The sequence below is a fragment of the Astyanax mexicanus genome, chromosome 2 (assembly GCF_023375975.1).
Source record: "Astyanax mexicanus isolate ESR-SI-001 chromosome 2, AstMex3_surface, whole genome shotgun sequence".
Classification (NCBI taxonomy): domain Eukaryota; kingdom Metazoa; phylum Chordata; class Actinopteri; order Characiformes; family Acestrorhamphidae; genus Astyanax; species Astyanax mexicanus.
Genome location: NC_064409.1, coordinates 268,799 through 287,727, shown reverse-complemented (window position 1 = coordinate 287,727; position 18,929 = coordinate 268,799). Strand labels below are relative to the sequence as shown.

Genomic DNA, 18,929 nt, shown 5'->3' with positions numbered 1-18,929 from the left:
GAAGGCATGATTATAAGAATATATTAATAATGCACTGTGTGTACTCTCATTATAAAGGTTATAAAGGTTATAAAGGTTAGTGTTTGTCTCTGTTGGTGAAACTGAAAGCAGAAAGATCTCATCATTACAGCTTCTGTTTAAGAAAAGAGAGAAGCTGTGTGATGAATTCAGACCTTGAAGGCGTATTTCTTGCTGATGTGATCGTCTACAGACAGCATGGAGATGTGGAAGCTGGGTAACAGGATACTTCCCAGAATCCCCTCCTCCTTCTCATCTAAACACAGAAAACAGGAAAAACACCCGTACTCTCATTAAGAGGAGCACTGCTTATGTAGGTGTGTATAGTGTATAGTGTGTGTATAGTGTGTATAGTGTATAGTGTGTGTATAGTGTGTGTATAGTGTATAGTGTGTATAGTGTGTGTGTATAGGGTGTATAGTGTGTGTATAGTGTGTGTATAGTGTGTATAGTGTATAGTGTGTGTATAGTGTATAGCATGTGTATAGTGTGTGTATAGTGTGTAGTGTATATAGTATAGTGTATAGTGTATATAGTATAGTGTATATAGTGTATAGAGTGTGTGTAGTGTATAGTGTATATAGTGTATAGTGTGTACAGTGTATAGGGCGTATAGTGTATAGTATATATAGTATAGTGTATAGTGTGTATAGTGTATAGTGTGTGTATAGTGTATAGTGTGTGTATAGTGTATAGCATGTGTATAGCGTGTAGTGTATATAGTATAGTGTATATAGTATAGTGTGTATATAGTGTATAGAGTGTGTGTAGTGTATAGTGTATATAGTGTATAGTGTGTACAGTGTATAGGGCGTATAGTGTATAGTGTATATAGTATAGTGTATATAGTGTATAGTGTGTGTAGTGTATAGTGTATATAGTGTATAGTGTGTACAGTGTATAGTGTGTATATAGTGTATAGAGTATGTGTAGTGTATAGTGTATATAGTGTATAGTGTGTACAGTGTACAGGGCGTATAGTGTATAGTGTATATAGTGTATAGTGTGTACAGTGTATAGTGTGTATATAGTGTATAGTGTGTACAGTGTATAGGGCGTATAGTGTATAGTGTATATAGTGTATAGTGTGTACAGTGTATAGTGTGTATATAGTGTATAGAGTGTGTGTAGTGTATAGTGTATATAGTATATATTGTGTACAGTGTATAGGGCGTATAGTGTATATAGTATAGTGTATAGTGTGTATATAGTGTATAGAGTGTGTGTAGTGTATAGTGTATATAGTGTACAGTGTATAGGGCGTATAGTGTACATAGTATAATGTATAGTGTATAGTGTGTATATAGTGTATAGAGTGTGTGTAGTGTATAGTGTATATAGTGTATAGTGTGTACAGTGTATAGGGCGTATAGTGTATAGTGTATATAGTATAGTGTATAGTGTATAGTGTGTATATAGTGTATAGAGTGTGTGTAGTGTATAGTGTATACAGTGTATAGTGTGTACAGTGTATAGGGCGTATAGTGTATAGTGTATATAGTATAGTGTATAGTGTATAGTGTGTATATAGTGTATAGAGTGTGTGTAGTGTATAGTGTATATAGTGTATAGTGTGTACAGTGTATAGGGCGTATAGTGTATATAGTGTATAGGGCGTATGTATAGATGGATGATCTGCAGACGGATCATGTAGCTCCTGCTTTAAGAACTCTTCTCTCTTCAGCATCAATCAGCCTGCTGTGTGATGAGTGTGTGTGTGTGTGTGTATAGTGTGTGTCTGTGTATAGTGTGTGTGTGTGTGATGAGAGCTGGCGGGTGCTCCGGGGGATCAGTTAATTGCTCTATTTATGGAGATTTAAGAGCTCGTGGTTTTGAAGCTCAGCAGAAGTAAAACCTGTTTCAGCAGAGTTACTCAGATACAGAATCTACAGAACACTGAATTACTGCATCTAACTCCCACAAAACCACACATCTCCCATATAAACTACTATATTCAATTCTTCACAAATACTCTGAATATCTCTGTTTACACTTTAGATTATTAGGCCCAAAAAATCAGTTCACATTCTGCCTAAACCCAGCTTTCCTCAAAAACTCTCACTATGAGCCCAAACCTTGTCTGTAGGTTCCTGTTCTTCATCATTTTAATCAACTCTGCTCCGTGCAGCTTGATTTAGGGCGTGTCAGTGAGTCTTTGCTGTCATAACGACGGGAAAAGTACATCTTGCGCGTCTCGAAACGCAAAGCAAGAGACATGTACTAATTATCTTAATTAATCATGGGTGTGGTTAATTTTGGGCTTAACGTGAAATAAACCAATCAGAGAGTCTCTTGCTCATCATTCTCTTTAAGAGTAGATCAGATGAGCTCTGTCTTTGGTGGATTGCTATTGTAACGGTGCAGCTACCTGGACGTGTTCAACAAACTCTTCTCAGCAGAGGAAAACTGAGCTGCTAGTTGACGCTGTTAATGAGACTTAGAAGTTGAGTAAAGTGGTTATAACTGTTAATAAGTGATTTTAGTCCGGTCTGAAAGCACTATGGTATTACTAATTCAGTAAAGATCTCTGTAATAAAACTGTTTTCTGTTCTTATTATATATTTATTATAATCATTTTAGATCTGAAAGAAAGTTGTGTAGAAACTCACCTCTATAATAGAAGAGACACATGTCACACAGCACAAACCACCTCTTCTTCCACATCTTCATCCCAGCGCTGTCCTGCAAAAACCCATATCACATCCTCCATCACATCCTCCATCACATCCTCCATCACATCCTCCATCACATCCTCCATCCTCCATCACATCCTCCATCACACCCTCCATCACATCCTCCATCCTCCATCACACCCTCCATCCTCCATCACATCCTCCATCACACCCTCCATCACATCCTCCATCACACCCTCCATCACATCCTCCATCACATCCTCCATCACTCTCTCCATCACTCCCTCCATCCTCCATCACATCCTCCATCACATCCTCCATCCTCCATCACACCCTCCATCACATCCTCCATCACATCCTCCATCCTCCATCACACCCTCCATCACATCCTCCATCACTCTCTCCATCACTCCCTCCATCCTCCATCACATCCTCCATCACATCCTCCATCACATCCTCCATCACATCCTCCATCACATCCTCCATCCTCCATCACACCCTCCATCACATCCTCCATCACTCTCTCCATCCTCCATCACTCTCTCCATCCTCCATCACACCCTCCATCCTCCATCACACCCTCCATCCTCCATCACTCCCTCCATCCTCCATCACATCCTCCATCCTCCATCACACCCTCCATCACATCCTCCATCACATCCTCCATCACATCCTCCATCACATCCTCCATCCTCCATCACATCCTCCATCACATCCTCCATCACATCCTCCATCACTCTCTCCATCCTCCATCACTCTCTCCATCCTCCATCACACCCTCCATCCTCCATCACATCCTCCATCCTCCATCACATCCTCCATCACATCCTCCATCCTCAATCACACCCTCCATCACATCCTCCATCACACCCTCCATCACATCCTCCATCCTCCATCACATCATCCATCACATCCTCCATCACACCCTCCATCACACCCTCCATCACATCCTCCATCACTCATCACACCCTCCATCACATCCTCCATCCTCCATCACATCCTCCATCCTCCATCACATCCTCCATCACACCCTCCATCCTCCATCACTCATCACACCCTCCATCACATCCTCCATCCTCCATCACACCCTCCATCACATCCTCCATCACATCCTCCATCACACCCTCCATCACATCCTCCATCCTCCATCACATCCTCCATCACATCCTCCATCACACCCTCCATCACTCATCACACCCTCCATCACATCCTCCATCCTCCATCACATCCTCCATCCTCCATCACATCCTCCATCACACCCTCCATCACATCCTCCATCACATCCTCCATCACACCCTCCATCACATCCTCCATCACTCATCACACCCTCCATCACACCCTCCATCCTCCATCACTCATCACACCCTCCATCACATCCTCCATCCTCCATCACACCCTCCATCACACCCTCCATCACATCCTCCATCACTCATCACACCCTCCATCACATCCTCCATCCTCCATCACATCCTCCATCACTCATCACACCCTCCATCACATCCTCCATCCTCCATCACATCCTCCATCACTCATCACACCCTCCATCACATCCTCCATCCTCCATCACATCCTCCATCCTCCATCACACCCTCCATCACACCCTCCATCACATCCTCCATCACTCATCACACCCTCCATCACATCCTCCATCCTCCATCACATCCTCCATCACTCATCACACCCTCCATCACATCCTCCATCCTCCATCACATCCTCCATCACTCATCACACCCTCCATCACATCCTCCATCCTCCATCACATCCTCCATCCTCCATCACACCCTCTATCACATCCTCCATCACACCCTCCATCACATCCTCCATCCTCCATCACATCCTCCATCCTCCATCACATCCTCCATCACACCCTCCATCACATCCTCCATCCTCCATCCCATCCTCCATCCTCCATCACATCCTCCATCACATCCTCCATCACACCCTCCATCACATCCTCCATCCTCCATCACATCCTCCATCCTCCATCACATCCTCCATCACACCCTCCATCACATCCTCCATCCTCCATCACATCCTCCATCACATCCTCCATCACATCCTCCATCACTCTCTCCATCCTCCATCACATCCTCCATCCTCCATCACATCCTCCATCACATCCTCCATCACACCCTCCATCACATCCTCCATCACTCATCATCCTCTATAAAGTCAGTGTTTCTCGGTGTTTGAGTAAATTAACAGGTTTTTTTTGGTCAGACTGAGTAAATTGTTCTTTTTTATCTTTAATAACGCTGCCGCTCTTCAGGCCTGAAGCTCATCTTCTCTCATCCGTTTCTCTTTTAACATCTTTTAAACTCTAAAGATGAGTCACGCTCTTTCATTTCTCTCATTCGTCACGCTTTCCTCCAACCTTTAAACAACCTTTCAGATTTATCACCATCGTTTCACCACAGAGCACCACTCTCTCCTCCTGCTCTACAGGAGTCCTGAACAACGAGACGTGAGCTCATTTCACCAGGAGAGAAAAGAGTGAAATATAAACTCTTCTGCATATATTTATTAACTCCTAACTAATAATAAAAATATATAAAAAAAAAGAGTTTCTGAAACCTTATTTTTTTGTGCTAAGTTAAATGATGACATCACACAGATTAAACTGATAATTATACACTATTTTATAACATTCACACATATATTATCATATTATTATATTATTATATTTTTATATTATTTATAGTATATTATGCAGCATTTGTTAGGGCAGCTGAACACATAAAATCAAATCCAGTTAGAAATGCAGTGTGTGTGTGTGTGTGTGATTGTGTGTGTGTGTATGTGTGTGTGTGAGAGAGAGATTGTGTCACACCTTCCAAACAAACTCAAACTTCCAGAATGCACCTCTCAGTCATGTGTCTCAAGCAGCCAATCAGCACCTGATTGTTAGATCAGCCTCGCCTGAGTTTTGATTTCTTTCAGCTGTTTTCTAATGTATATATATATATCGATCTGTCTGTGCAGCTTTTTGTAACGTTATTATTTAGATTGTCTATTTCCATGTTTGACTTATTTTTGTCTCTGATTTAGTTTTGCTCTTCGGTTAGTTTTCCTGGACGTGTTTTGAGAGTAATGGTTTAGTAGTCTAGTACCTGTTTGTAAAGCCAGTTACTTTTCACCACCGGAGCGTTCGGGTTTCTCTTTATCGAGTTGGACCTCTTCCCAAAATTATGGACTTTTTTCGAGGATCTTGACGGCTAAAAACACCAAAGAAGAAATTTAATCAAAAATAATAATTTAGCTTAATTAAGCATCAATCCTGATCACATATTTAATTAATACAAAATAACAGCAACTTTAAAATACTCATGTTTCGAAATGTTTGAGTTTAGTACAGTTCTGAAGTAAATAAACAGAATAAAATTAATCAGGATAAATTAATCAGGATAAATTAGGATAAATTAGGATAAGGCTCACTCTGGAGGTGGTGGGGCTGCTGGGATAGGTGGTGTAGTCGGAGCCGCCGGTGTAGTTGGAGGCTTCGCTCATGGTGCTCGTTGGTCGCTCCTTCTTCTCGCTGGCGGGAGCTTTAGGAGCCGGCCTTAAAAAAGAGATAAAAATAAAAATAAAGATAAAAATGAATAAATGATAAAGAGAGAAGAACAGAGCGGATTCTGATCTGCGTCTCTCAGGAGGATCAGCAGAGTCTGACTGACTGAGGGAGAGGAACTCGTATCTCCAGTCTGATGCAGATCCACTGCTGTCTGAAACGAGGACGTCTCTCCGTCCATTACGCTCAAACAGAGAGAGAGAGACAGACAGAGAGACAGACAGATACAGAACAAGACCCATTTATCATAGCAATTACTCTCTCTCTCTCTCTCTCTCTCTCTCCACATCACTACAGATTTACTCACATCAGACTGCAGGACTCTTGCTATGTTTTAAAAGTCAAATTTAATAATTTTTAAGACGTGAATAAATATAATTTAAGACTCAAAAATGTAGTTAAAATCTCTTTAGTAGAAAATAATTTATTTTATTTTAAATCAAAATGTAACCTTCCCCATTTGTTATAACTTTTTTTTAAATTTTGTTCCATTATGATGCAGAACATGTTAGCATTGTTAGCATGTTAGCTAGCTCGCTGCTAATGTTAGCTAGCTCTACGCTAACCTTAGTTTTCTCCCCAGCTAATGTAAATATGTGCTCTTACGGGTATTAAACACACCATCTAAAACTGTAATACCTACAGATCATTTACAGTAAAAAAGACTTTTAAAGACCTGCAGGAACCCCGAACTGACTCCGGATCAAAACGGCTTTGCTGTTTTTGTACAAATAAAAAATGTAGTTGATATGTAAAATGTAATTAATAGTAATTATAAACACATATTTGAAGAATATTGAATTTTTTCTTTTCTTTTTTTCAATTTATTTACGATATTTTTAAATATCACCAGCTCTACTCCAGATACCACCGTGATGTTTGATCCAGAACTCAGTATTAAGCTGCAGGAGATAAACAGAGCTCCGGTCCTGACGCTGGGTGATGGATGAGGAGCGCGGGACGCTGCGTGTCCCAGGATGGCCTATATTCTGCAGCAGAGCGTCGGGGGGGTCTGGGGGGGGCGGTGTTATCTGGAGCGAATGAGATGAGTGAACTGCTGTCCTGCTTCTGGGTCAATTTTAAAAACTGGAGAGAAAAATAACTTTATCTCTCTTTCTTTATAAAGAACAGAATAAAAACCCAAACATCTCAGCTCTGTTTATAACAACCGGTATTCACTACTAACGGACAGGGTGTAGCGGTGTGTAGGAGGAGTGTGTGTGTGTGTGTGTGTGTAGGAGGAGTGTGTGTGTGTGTGTGTGTGTAGGAGGAGTGTGTGTGTGTGTGTGCGCTCTGCACTATTATTTAACTGAATCAAAACAGAGGAAAGAATCTGATTGTTGATTCGTCACTGTCTGTGTTTACATGCAAATCTTTCCTCCAATCTGAATTAATTAATTCTGATTAGATTAGACAGAATCTGACTGAAGTGTTTATATGCACCTTTTATACGGTAAAATTCAAGCTCTTTTTAAGGCCCATTTTTAAGTTTTTCAGCTGTGGTAAAATAATGATAACAGTGAAATCTGCCTATAAACGTACCCAGTGTGCACACTAGTGTATCATATATCACACACTGTATATTGTGACACAACAATACAGAGATTAAAAAATATCAAATAAATGCAGTATTCTCTTACTTATTGTGAGTTCAGGGTATTTATTGTATAATTGTTTTATGTTAGCAGTTTTTTTGCATGAATTACAGAAGTGCTTAAAAGTTTGTGAATCCTTTAGAATTTTCTCTATATTTCTGCATAAACATCATCTAAAACATCATCAGATTCCTAATATTAAAGTCCTAAAAGTAGATAAAGAGAACCCAGTTAAACAAATGAGATAAAACATATTACACTTGCTTATTTATTTACTGAGTAAAATTATACAATTTTATATATTTGTAAGGGGAAAAGGAAGTGAATCTCTAGGATTAGCAGTTACTTTGAAAGTGAAATTAGAGTCAGGTGTTTCCAATCAATATTCAATATTCAGAAGCTCTGCTGCTGTTTAAACCAGGCAGGAGGAAGGAGTGAAAATAGACTGTTGGTGGGGTGAAAGATAACAATGAGCATCACAATGCATCTTATGCAGCATGTAAGATACAGCCTTGATTACAATTCGTTTGATGTCATTTCATAGTTATTATATAGGTTTATTACCTTTTTATTTTCCCAAAAGTGATCCTATTCCATCTATTTCGGAATGTGTTGCAAATTATTATTAATGAAGCTAACTAGACAAAACAAAGATTAAATGTTAAAGTAAATAGAAGAAATTCTAAACTTTTAAAACTAAATGTCAAAATCCACACTGTCCCAGTGTTTCCTGATCTGAGGTCATAAATGTATAAGTGGTAAGACAGCATGCGGATGTTCTCTGGTTCGTGTTTAACCTGTCTCTGTATTATTTCAGTGAATCCTGATGATAAAGATGTTGTTTAAGTGATTTATCTCAGAAACTCAGAGACTGCAGGCTGTTTCTGAAGAACTGATTGCAGGATGGAAGATTCATGTTTTATATTAAATACAGGCAGGACAGATTAGACAGCACACATAAATCTCACATCTCTTTAACGTTGCGATGCAGAGCAGCAGATCAGGCAATAGAGTTCACACACTGCCGCAGGTTAGTGTTCAGCAGAATGAATGAGACAGAACAGAAAAACAAACAGAGAGATGAATGAATCCTGAATTTATCCACTAAACAAACGAAGCTGAGAGAAAACGACACGAGCATCCGTTCAGTTCCTGCAGAGAATTACCTGTTCAACACAGGGGCCGCAAGTTTCCCACAACTCAGGCTAGAAACAGAGGAAAAGATAAAAAAAAATAAACTAAATACACACTGGAAAAAAAAATAATAATAATAAATTATAATCATAACAAATTAAAATATGTGAAATAAAGTGAAGAATAAAATGCAAGAGAAGCATTTTATTAAAAATAACTGTTATTTTTTAATACAGAAGATTACACCTCTTCCATGTTTGTTTTTTTTGTGTCAGAAAGTTCTGAAAAGATTCCAACTGATTACCAACAGAATGAGATCAGTCTCTGATCCAGATCTGTTTACACTGAGAAACCTGTTTATTTACCAGTTTCTCCTTAAATCAGTTGAATAGAGAAAACTCCCTCACACTCAGAGGAATAAACGCTGGGAGGAACCAGAGGAATAAAGGTATTATAAAGAGTTTATCCTGCTTTTGTTGGAGTAACTGTTTCTACAGTCCAGGGAAACGTCTGCACTATGTTTAAGTGAGCTGATTGGGAGACGGTATCTCAGGAACATCGTTATCAGGAGAGCACAGCTTACCTGCACCATTAATCCCCATTATCTCCTTCATTAGAACAGTGAGAGTAGATCCACATTCTGATCCCACTCCTCTCTCTAAAGCCTGGTTTAGATCTACATGTTTATATATATACAATTTTTTTATTATTATTTGTAACACTATTATTATTGTTCTTTTATACAAAATCAGTCTGGGTAAATCTCTGTTCAAGAAGATGCCAAAAAACTTTTTCTGTCTCCTGAAAGTGCAAAACTGTTTTATTTATACTAGAAAAACCTGTAAATTTATCTTTCTTGCAGTATAATACTTTCCTTAAAACTAAAACAGCTGAAAACAAAAATTTCTGTTCAGAAACAAGCAGTAAAAAACATCTCTTACTTTCACACACACACACACACACACACACACACACAGTTTATGAATAGAGGAATCAGCAGACTGGCTGAAAACAATATGAGTTCTATACTCTGGAATCTGTGGAAATCTCTGTGCTGTTTAAAGTGCTGCTCTGATGACGGCTGTGTGATTCTGCTGTGCTGATTTAACTCTTTAGCTCTATCTGAACAGGATTAGTTTATTCGTTTCTCACAGGTAACGGGTTATAGAGAACGTAGGGCTGGGAGGTTATTCTAATTTAATCTAATTAATTTGAGTAATTTTTAAAAGTTAAATGTAAAGAAAACAACATCTTCTGCATCATTTTAAATGATGCCTTTCGTTTACAAAAAATAAAAACTGAAATTATCATGTAAGAACTAAAAATATAAATAATTGTAATTGAGAATCGAGCTCATATAATTAAAGAGTATTGAGATTTTTAGCCCTTACACAATACACAACCATAGGGAGCTGCCACTATGATCGGGGAATCGCTGATTTGAATCCCAGGCATGCAGATTGCCATCAGCTGCCGGAGCCCCGAGAGAGCACAATTGTCCTTGCTCTCTCTGGGTGGGTACAGTACAGTAGATGGCGCTCTCTCTTTCCCCTCATCACTCCTAGGGTGATGTGGATCAGCACAAGGCTGCGTCTGTGAGCTGATGTATCAGAACCGAGTCGCTGCGCTTTCCTCCGAGCGTTAGCGCTGTGATGCTACTCGACAATGCTGCATCAAAAAGAGTCTGACTTCACATGTATCAGAGGAGGCGTGTGCTGGTCACTAGTGATAGAGGGAGTCCTGATGAGTGGGTTGGGTGATTCGGATAAATAATAATAATAATAAATTATTTAAACTATAAACAACCATGTTTAGGAGGATTAAATAGTACCTCAGTTTAAACAGCAGCAGCAGGAAAGATAATTTACAGACCAGAATTCACTGAAAACACATCCTGAAGTGGAAAAAAGAAAGAGTATAAAAGCTCTCTAATTACTTACTGCCCTGACATCATGTGGGCGTGGCTGTGATATTAAATCTGCAATATTTCAGCTCTGATATAATAATATATAAATCTGTGTTTGGCTGCAGAGAGGAGACTCACTGTTCGTTGAGGACAAAGATGCAGTTATCCTGCGAGGGCGTGCCGGAGACCGGGTGCTTACACGTCACTTTCCGCTCATTGTGACTAAAAGAGAAAAAGAGAAACAGAATTCATATTAATAATATATTTAGAATTTGTGAGATCCACATCAATACATAATACCAATAATAAATACAAGCCAGTGATTAATATTATATAATAACAGAGAGATAGATAGTAAAAAATAGATAAAAAGGTGCAGTGTATTTAATGCACTATAAACAGCAACAAACAATTAAAAATAAAGAACAAAACATATACAGCACAGATTATTTTAACATCATGATACGGGGTCTTTTTTTACGCTGCCAGAATTTTACTGCGTACGATACAACCCCCCCCCCCCCCCCCCCCCCCCCGACTGTTCACATTCCAATAAACTTCAGATCAGATCCTGTAAAAACCACAGTAGTGTCTCCACCAACATCTACACCAACATCTACACCAACATCTACACCAACATCTACACCAACATCTACACCATCATCTACACCATCATCTACACCAACATCTACACCAACATCTACACCAACATCTACACCATCATCTACACCAACATCTACACCAACATCTACACCAACATCTACACCAACATCTACGACAACCTCTCCACCATCATCTACACCATCATTTACACCAACATTTATACCAACATTTATACCAACATTTACACCAACATCTACACCATCATCTACACCATCATTTACACCATCATCTACACCAACATTTATACCAACATTTACACCAACATCTACACCATCATTTACACCAACATCTACACAAACGTCTACACCAACATCTACACAACCGTCTACACCAACATCTACACCAACATCTACACCAACATCTACGACAACCTCTCCACCATCATCTACACCAACATTTACACCAACATTTACACCAACATCTACACAAACATCTACACAAACATCTACACAAACATCTAAACCATCATCTACACCAACATCTACACCATCATCTACACCAACATTTATACCAACATTTACACCATCATTTACACCAACATCTACACAAACGTCTACACCAACGTCTACACCAACATCTACACCAACATCTACACCAACATCTACGACAACCTCTCCACCATCATCTACACCAACATTTATACCAACATTTACACCAACATCTACACCATCATTTACACCAACATCTACACAAACGTCTACACCAACATCTACACAAACGTCTACACCAACATCTACACCAACATCTACACCAACATCTACACCAACATCTACGACAACCTCTCCACCATCATCTACACCAACATTTACACCAACATTTACACCAACATCTACACCATCATTTACACCAACATCTACACAAACATCTACACAAACATCTACATAAACATCTAAACCATCATCTACACAAACCTCTCCACCATCGTCTCCACCAGCATCTACACAAACGTCTACACACCTGGAGCGCAGTGTGGTGCTGAACTTCAGCATCTCTATATCTGGTGGGAATAAGAAGCTTCTCTCCTCTCAGAGGAAGATTCAGAAACTGATGCAGATACTGAGCTCTACTGTTCTCCAGTCATATGCTCTGATCACAAGAGCGTGAAAACTCCCCCTCCCCCCCGCAAGCAAACGACCAATCAAGACCTCCACTCCTCCTCTGTCTAAAAACAACCATCACTTCTTTACAAATCATAAACATCCATATATTCATAAACAACGTACGTTAAAAATCTCAATATATGATAATCAATAATTAACTTTCTACACAGGAATCACTACAATCAGACACTGAGATCATTAACCAGTTCCAACTGTGATAATTAACATGTTACAAATACATTACTACTCATTCATTTATTGGTTAATTTTCAAATTGTTCTGTATTAATAATATAAAAGTCCTGTTGTTGTTGTTGTTGTTTTTATTAATCTCTTTGTATTTGTTTGTCTGTGTACATTAGTCTTACATTTCAACTAGCGGTAGCCGAATAAACTATTTTAATCTCAAAAAATGTTAGTGGCTTTAAAATGCATAAAATTCATCATCATCATCAATCTTTGTATAAAGTGAACAATCAAAATATAAAGGAACCCTAACCCTGCAATGTGATTGGCTGAGAGGCGTTCTATGAGTGCCGTTCTCAGCCGGTAATGCACTGTAACCAAAGCTCTCCATGTACAGTATTACTCCGCTGCATACAGGTAACCTAGCAACAAGGCAGCGCTTACAAACAAAACAGCGCAGCTACAAACAGAGCAGCAATGGAACTATTTTAACTGGTGGAGTTTTTATAACCAAACACATCCTATTTTAAAAATCGGGGGTCAAAGAAATAATTCAGGACTTTTAGAAAAGCTTACCACTAATCACACACTTCATATCTGAGTTGTGTAAACTGCCATACTCTCCAATATTAAAATATCGGATATTTTAAACCAAATAAAAGGAGGAAATTGAAGAATTATGAAAATTAAGTGCTGAACTCAAATCAACATCAGATCTGAAGAACTCAAATCATGAGAAACATTGAGATTGAGAAGAATCAAAACGAACAATATAAAACACTGAATAAACAAATGCTCTTGTATCTGAAATGCATGTATATATTAATCTATAACAGGAAACAGAGAACTGCAGGAGATTTATTAATACAGATTAATTTCAGCTGAAATGATCTTTTCTCTCACTCTCAGAATCACACAGTTCAGAGACGAATAGAGACGATTCCGTCTCTCAGTTCACCCAACAGTGCATGATGTTCTCAGAGAGACTAGTGCAACAGTAGTGCAGCAGTAGTGCAGCAGCAGGGCGATGCTTCAGGCTGTGCAGCTGTGATACAGGCAGCTCTCGCAGGTCCAGCTGCTGTACATACGGTCACAGAGCACCAGGGACCCTCTACATCAGGGGTCGGCACTAGGCGGCCCGCAAGCATGAAACACACAGGCCCATGATGTGATCTGAACTATAAAAAATGATGATAAAAAAAAATAATAAAAAGCTTCTCTGGTGAGCTTTTGTTTATATATCTCCCCCTGTGTCTCTCTCTCTCTGTCGCTGGGCGTGATTTTAGTCTTTAGTTTCCACTTGTTCTCTTTTTTTCCCGCCCGTTCTTGGGCTCGCTATCTCCTTATAATGGCGTTGTTTTTTTCCTGGCCGTGTCCTAATTCACAAGCCGGGGCAGTGGTAGTGTATTGGAGTGTGATCCTGGCGACAGGGACCCTGAGTTTACCTGCTTTGAGATCAACTGTTCTGCAATTGGGTTCAACAACCCTCTGGGCTGGAGAGATACTAAACTGTAGCTCCATCCCATTACACTACATTACACTTCATTACACAAAACACAATTTTTTTTTACTTCAAAAATATCTGCCCAGCGGCCAAACTTAATTTTCTACCCCTGATCTTCATTATTAACCACCGCCCATCCTGCACACTCTCATTCAGAGCTCATAACATCTGAATTACCTGAGTTTCTACATCTTAAGTTCTGCAGAGTTCAGAGTTAGTTTGGAACTGAGATCATCTTCTCTCTTCGATCTCGGTTGTTTGGATCTGAACCCGTTTTTACACCTGATCAAACAAACCGCATCAAGAGTGGAAAACAAACCAGAATCTGATTTATCCAAAACCAAACAGTGCTGGTGTGAAAACGCCAGTGTAGAAGCATGAGTGCATTTTAATCTCTGTTTAGTAAAAATATAAATTCTAAAACAGTAAAACACTCCTCTGCTTTATTATCATCTTCAGTTCACACTTTCTCTGAAACTCAACGCTTCGTCTTTCTGTCTGAATAAGAGTTTAAATAAGTTCGGACATCAGATTCACACTCGACAGAAGCGTCTCTCTTCAGCTCTCAGAACAGGAACACCACCTCCAGATCCCGAGAGCAGAGTTTTACAAAACCTTCAGACTAAAGAAATAGAGCATCAGAACACCCCCCTCATATTCCTGTAAATATTTTATTATACTGTTTCATAGGAAACACTGAAGATATGAGAGTTTAATACAGTGTACAGCTACAGTATCACAGGGTAAATTTACTGTTCCCTCAAAATAACTCAACACACATTAATATCTAAACTGCTGGAACACAATCTACAAACCACATTCTGCCCAAAGTGTCAGTTTTTTTATTTTGTGTGGCCACCATTAATTTTCAGCACTGCCTGATTTTTCAGAGATACTGTATTCTCGCCTCTCACGTGTCACAACGACAAATTACTGCCCTGCATAATGGGTGATCACAAGCCATTAAACCAAGCCAAGGATTAAAGGCATAAAGTTATCCAAAAGCAGTGTGTAAGACTGGTGGAGGAGAACATGATGCCAAGATGCATAAAAAAAACTGTGATTAAAAACCAGGATTATTCCACCAAATATTGATTATTTCTGAACTCTTAAAACTTTATGAATATGAACTTGTTTTCTTTGTATTATTTGAGGTCTGAAAGCTCTGCATCTTTTTTGTTATTTCAGTCATTTCTCATTTTCTGTAAATAAATGCTCTAAATGAGAATATTTTTATTTGGAATTTGGGAGAAATGTTGTCTGTAGTTTATAGAATAAAACAACAATGTTCATTTTACTCAAACATAAACCTATAAATAGTAAAATCAGAGAAACTGAATCAGAAACTGAAGTGCTCTGTTCATTTTTTATACAGCTGTATGTGACAGTTTATTATTTGTAAGTTAGTTCTATTTATTGCTCTATTCAGTATTCACTAAACCTCCTTACTTACTGAACTGACCAGTCAGAAAGTGATTGTGAGAAAAGTGCTTGTGTAATCGTCTTTAAACGTCTACTGGTGAATAAAAGGCATCATGTGATGGAGCTGCTAAATAAAGTTTTCTATTCTTTAAAACTTTCAGCAGGAGATAAAGCTCCACATTCAGGCTGTAGCTGCTGTTTTTAAGGCGGAGCTCCGGGGGACAATAGGAGGCCGCCTCCCTCTGGAGGTTCAGCTATTCAGCCCGGCGCTCTGTGATTACTGATCTAACCTTTAGAAAGGCCAGCGAGACCCACCGGCCGGGGCTCCACCCACCCACCGGCCGCTGGACTGTGGTTGGCTGATCCGGGTCAGGAGAGGAAGTGTGTGATGGATTGTGGGTAGTGACCCGTGGTGGTGTTGTAGCATCACAGGGCGTCTGATACCACTTTACCCACAACCGACATGCTGAACTCAACCAATCCAAACAGTAGAAGATAAAAAACTAATAGTGAAGTTTATTTGCTGGTGAGTTTTTAGTGCATTTCAATAAGCCGATAAAATAGATAAAGACGTATGAATGGGAAATGTATTAAGAAGCGAAACCGGTATTACTGTATTTTCCGCACTATAAAGCGCATCGGATTATAAGGCACATTATGTGATACTAGTAAGGAACAGGGGTGTCTCCATGTTTTACTTCTAATTCTAATGTTGGAGGGTTAAAGTAAGTTAAGTAAAGCTAAGCTAAGTAAACAAAACTGTAATTTATAAAAAGTCAAACAAGGGCTGGATGTTAATTTACGCAGATTTCCCTCCTAAAAAACTGTTTATTTGGGTGAGTGAAGCGCTTCTGTTTATTTACAGTAAGCTTAGATTCCCAACTTTCTCAAGTACCAAAGCTAGAGCATTAGCATTAGCGGCCAATTGCTACACTGTTTAAGCAGGGAAACCACTAAAATGTGCCAGGCAGGGTGAATACAGGACCAGGACATTGACCTGTTCTAGCATTTCTAGAAACTCTTTAAATTTAGTTTAAAACCTTTACATTGTATCTTTTAAAAATATACATTTAACTTTTATTTACTTTCAGAGAAAATGAAATTAAACAAAACTATATGTAATGAAACTGTCTTGATATAATACTTTAGTTAAATTCCTGCATTTTAATGATGTCTTGATTGTGGTTTACAGAGACAAAACTACACAATCTGTCCCACTGTCCAAAATGTATGGAGCTGACACTCCTATTAATTAAAACTGAAATAAAAAACCCTACAGTATCAAATAAATCCTAGATAAGCGAATACTGCGCTGTTAATAATGTAACTCATGTAATCTGCCTTTTAAAAAATCTATTTAATTTTTTTTTCAGTGCTACGAAATTCAGGCTAAATCTGCCCTTTTGTTCCATTATTATAAAATAATTCATTTCTGCGCAGTTTAATTTCACTATCAGGGATTTTATATTTCCTCAGTGGGCAGTGAAGAGGTCACAGTGTGAAATATAGAACCTACAGAGAACAATAAGAGAATACTACCTTAAACAGACCGCAGAGGCTGTAGAATTTAAGGCGGAATGAAAAATCTTGATCTCGATCCGACCCAGATATCAAATATGCTTCTTTTATTTGAGCTAAACAGCTGATAAGGCTCAGTTTAATCTGATATATTACCCAGATAACGCTTATTACCACAGCTGTGAATAAACACTGTCTCTGCTGCTCCATGCTGTTTACACACTGAGCTCGGTCTGTGCAGCGTTCACACTGTGTTTAAAAGCAGTTCTGTGTTAAATCAGCTTCACACTGCACAGATATACAGATATACAGATATACACACTGTAACACAGAATCTCTGACCAATCAGAGGAGACGATGTGCTCATGTGGTTTATTAGTGTGTATTTTGGTGCGTTTAGGTTTTTATACCTGTGTGAAAACAATCCAAACAGAGGAAGAAACTGAAGCTCCAAATAAACAAACTCATCAACTGATCCAGATCAAAGAAACTTTCACAACTACAGGTGTGAAAACGCACTAAAACAAAAAACACACAAACACACAATTAAACAATTATTAGTGTCACCTGAACCTGAATCTGCTTCTAAAACAGTCTGAGAGATGCAGTGGGTCAGTCAGACAGACAGTCAGACAGGCAACTCAGTCAGTCAGTCAGTCAGTCAGTCAGTCAGTCAGTCAGTCAGTCAGTCAGCCAGTCAGTCAGTCAGTCAGTCAGTCAGTCAGCCAGTCAGTCAGTCAGTCAGTCAGTCAGTCAGCCAGTCAGCCAGTCAGTCAGTCAGTCAGTCAGTCAGTCAGTCAGCCAGTCAGTCAGTCAGTCAGTCAGCCAGTCAGACAGACAGGCAACTCAGTCAGTCAGTCAGTCAGTCAGCCAGTCAGTCAGTCAGTCAGTCAGCCAGTCAGCCAGTCAGTCAGCCAGTCAGTCAGCCAGTCAGTCAGCCAGTCAGTCAGTCAGCCAGTCAGTCAGCAAGTCAGTCAGCCAGTCAGTCAGCCAGTCAGTCAGCCAGTCAGTCAGTCAGCCAGCCAGTCAGTCAGCAAGTCAGTCAGCCAGTCAGTCAGTCAGTCAGCCAGTCAGTCAGTCAGTCAGCCAGTCAGTCAGTCAACCAGTCAGTCAGCCAGTCAGTCAGCCAGTCAGTCAGTCAGCCAGCCAGCCAGTCAGTCAGCAAGTCAGTCAGCCAGTCAGTCAGTCAGTCAGCCAGTCAGTCAGCCAGCCAGTCAGTCAGTCAACCAGTCAGTCAGCCAGTCAGTCAGTCAGTCAGTCAGTCAGTCAGCCAGCCAGTCAGTCAGTCAGCAAGTCAGTCAGCCAGTCAGTCAGTCAGCCAGCCAGTCAGTCAGTCAGCAAGTCAGTCAGCCAGTCAGTCAGTCAGTCAGCCAGTCAGTCAGTCAGCCAGTCAGTCAGTCAGCCAGTCAGTCAGCCAGTCAGTCAGTCAGTCAGCCAGTCAGTCAGTCAGTCAGTCAGCAAGTCAGTCAGCCAGTCAGTCAGTCAGTCAGCCAGTCAGTCAGCCAGCCAGTCAGTCAGTCAACCAGTCAGCCAGCCAGTCAGTCAGTCAACCAGTCAGTCAGCCAGTCAGTCAGTCAGTCAGCCAGTCAGTCAGCCAGTCTGTCAGCCAGTCAGTCAGTCAGCCAGTCAGTCAGCCAGTCAGTCAGTCAGTCAGTCAGTCAGCCAGTCAGCCAGTCAGTCAGC

General features: G+C 39.9%; 1 protein-coding gene across 49 annotated transcripts in view; it reads right to left on the bottom strand.

The window, feature by feature from the left end:
• The window catches only part of plekha5 (pleckstrin homology domain containing, family A member 5), a 109,826-nt gene that overhangs the window by 29,154 nt on the left and 61,743 nt on the right, over nt 1–18,929 (bottom strand). For 42 of the 49 annotated variants that reach the window (XM_049474936.1, XM_049474940.1, XM_049474942.1 and 39 more), the window contains exons 4-9: nt 10,993–11,076; nt 8,981–9,019; nt 6,087–6,210; nt 5,762–5,866; nt 2,628–2,700; nt 174–274 (exon numbers count right to left, since the gene is read on the bottom strand). In XM_049474936.1, the coding sequence (XP_049330893.1) occupies nt 174–274; nt 2,628–2,700; nt 5,762–5,866; nt 6,087–6,210; nt 8,981–9,019; nt 10,993–11,076 (526 nt within the window). The remainder of the gene's footprint in view (nt 1–173; nt 275–2,627; nt 2,701–5,761; nt 5,867–6,086; nt 6,211–8,980; nt 9,020–10,992; nt 11,077–18,929) is intronic. The other 7 variants (XM_049474966.1, XM_049474920.1, XM_049474967.1 and 4 more) reach the window with 1 other exon arrangement.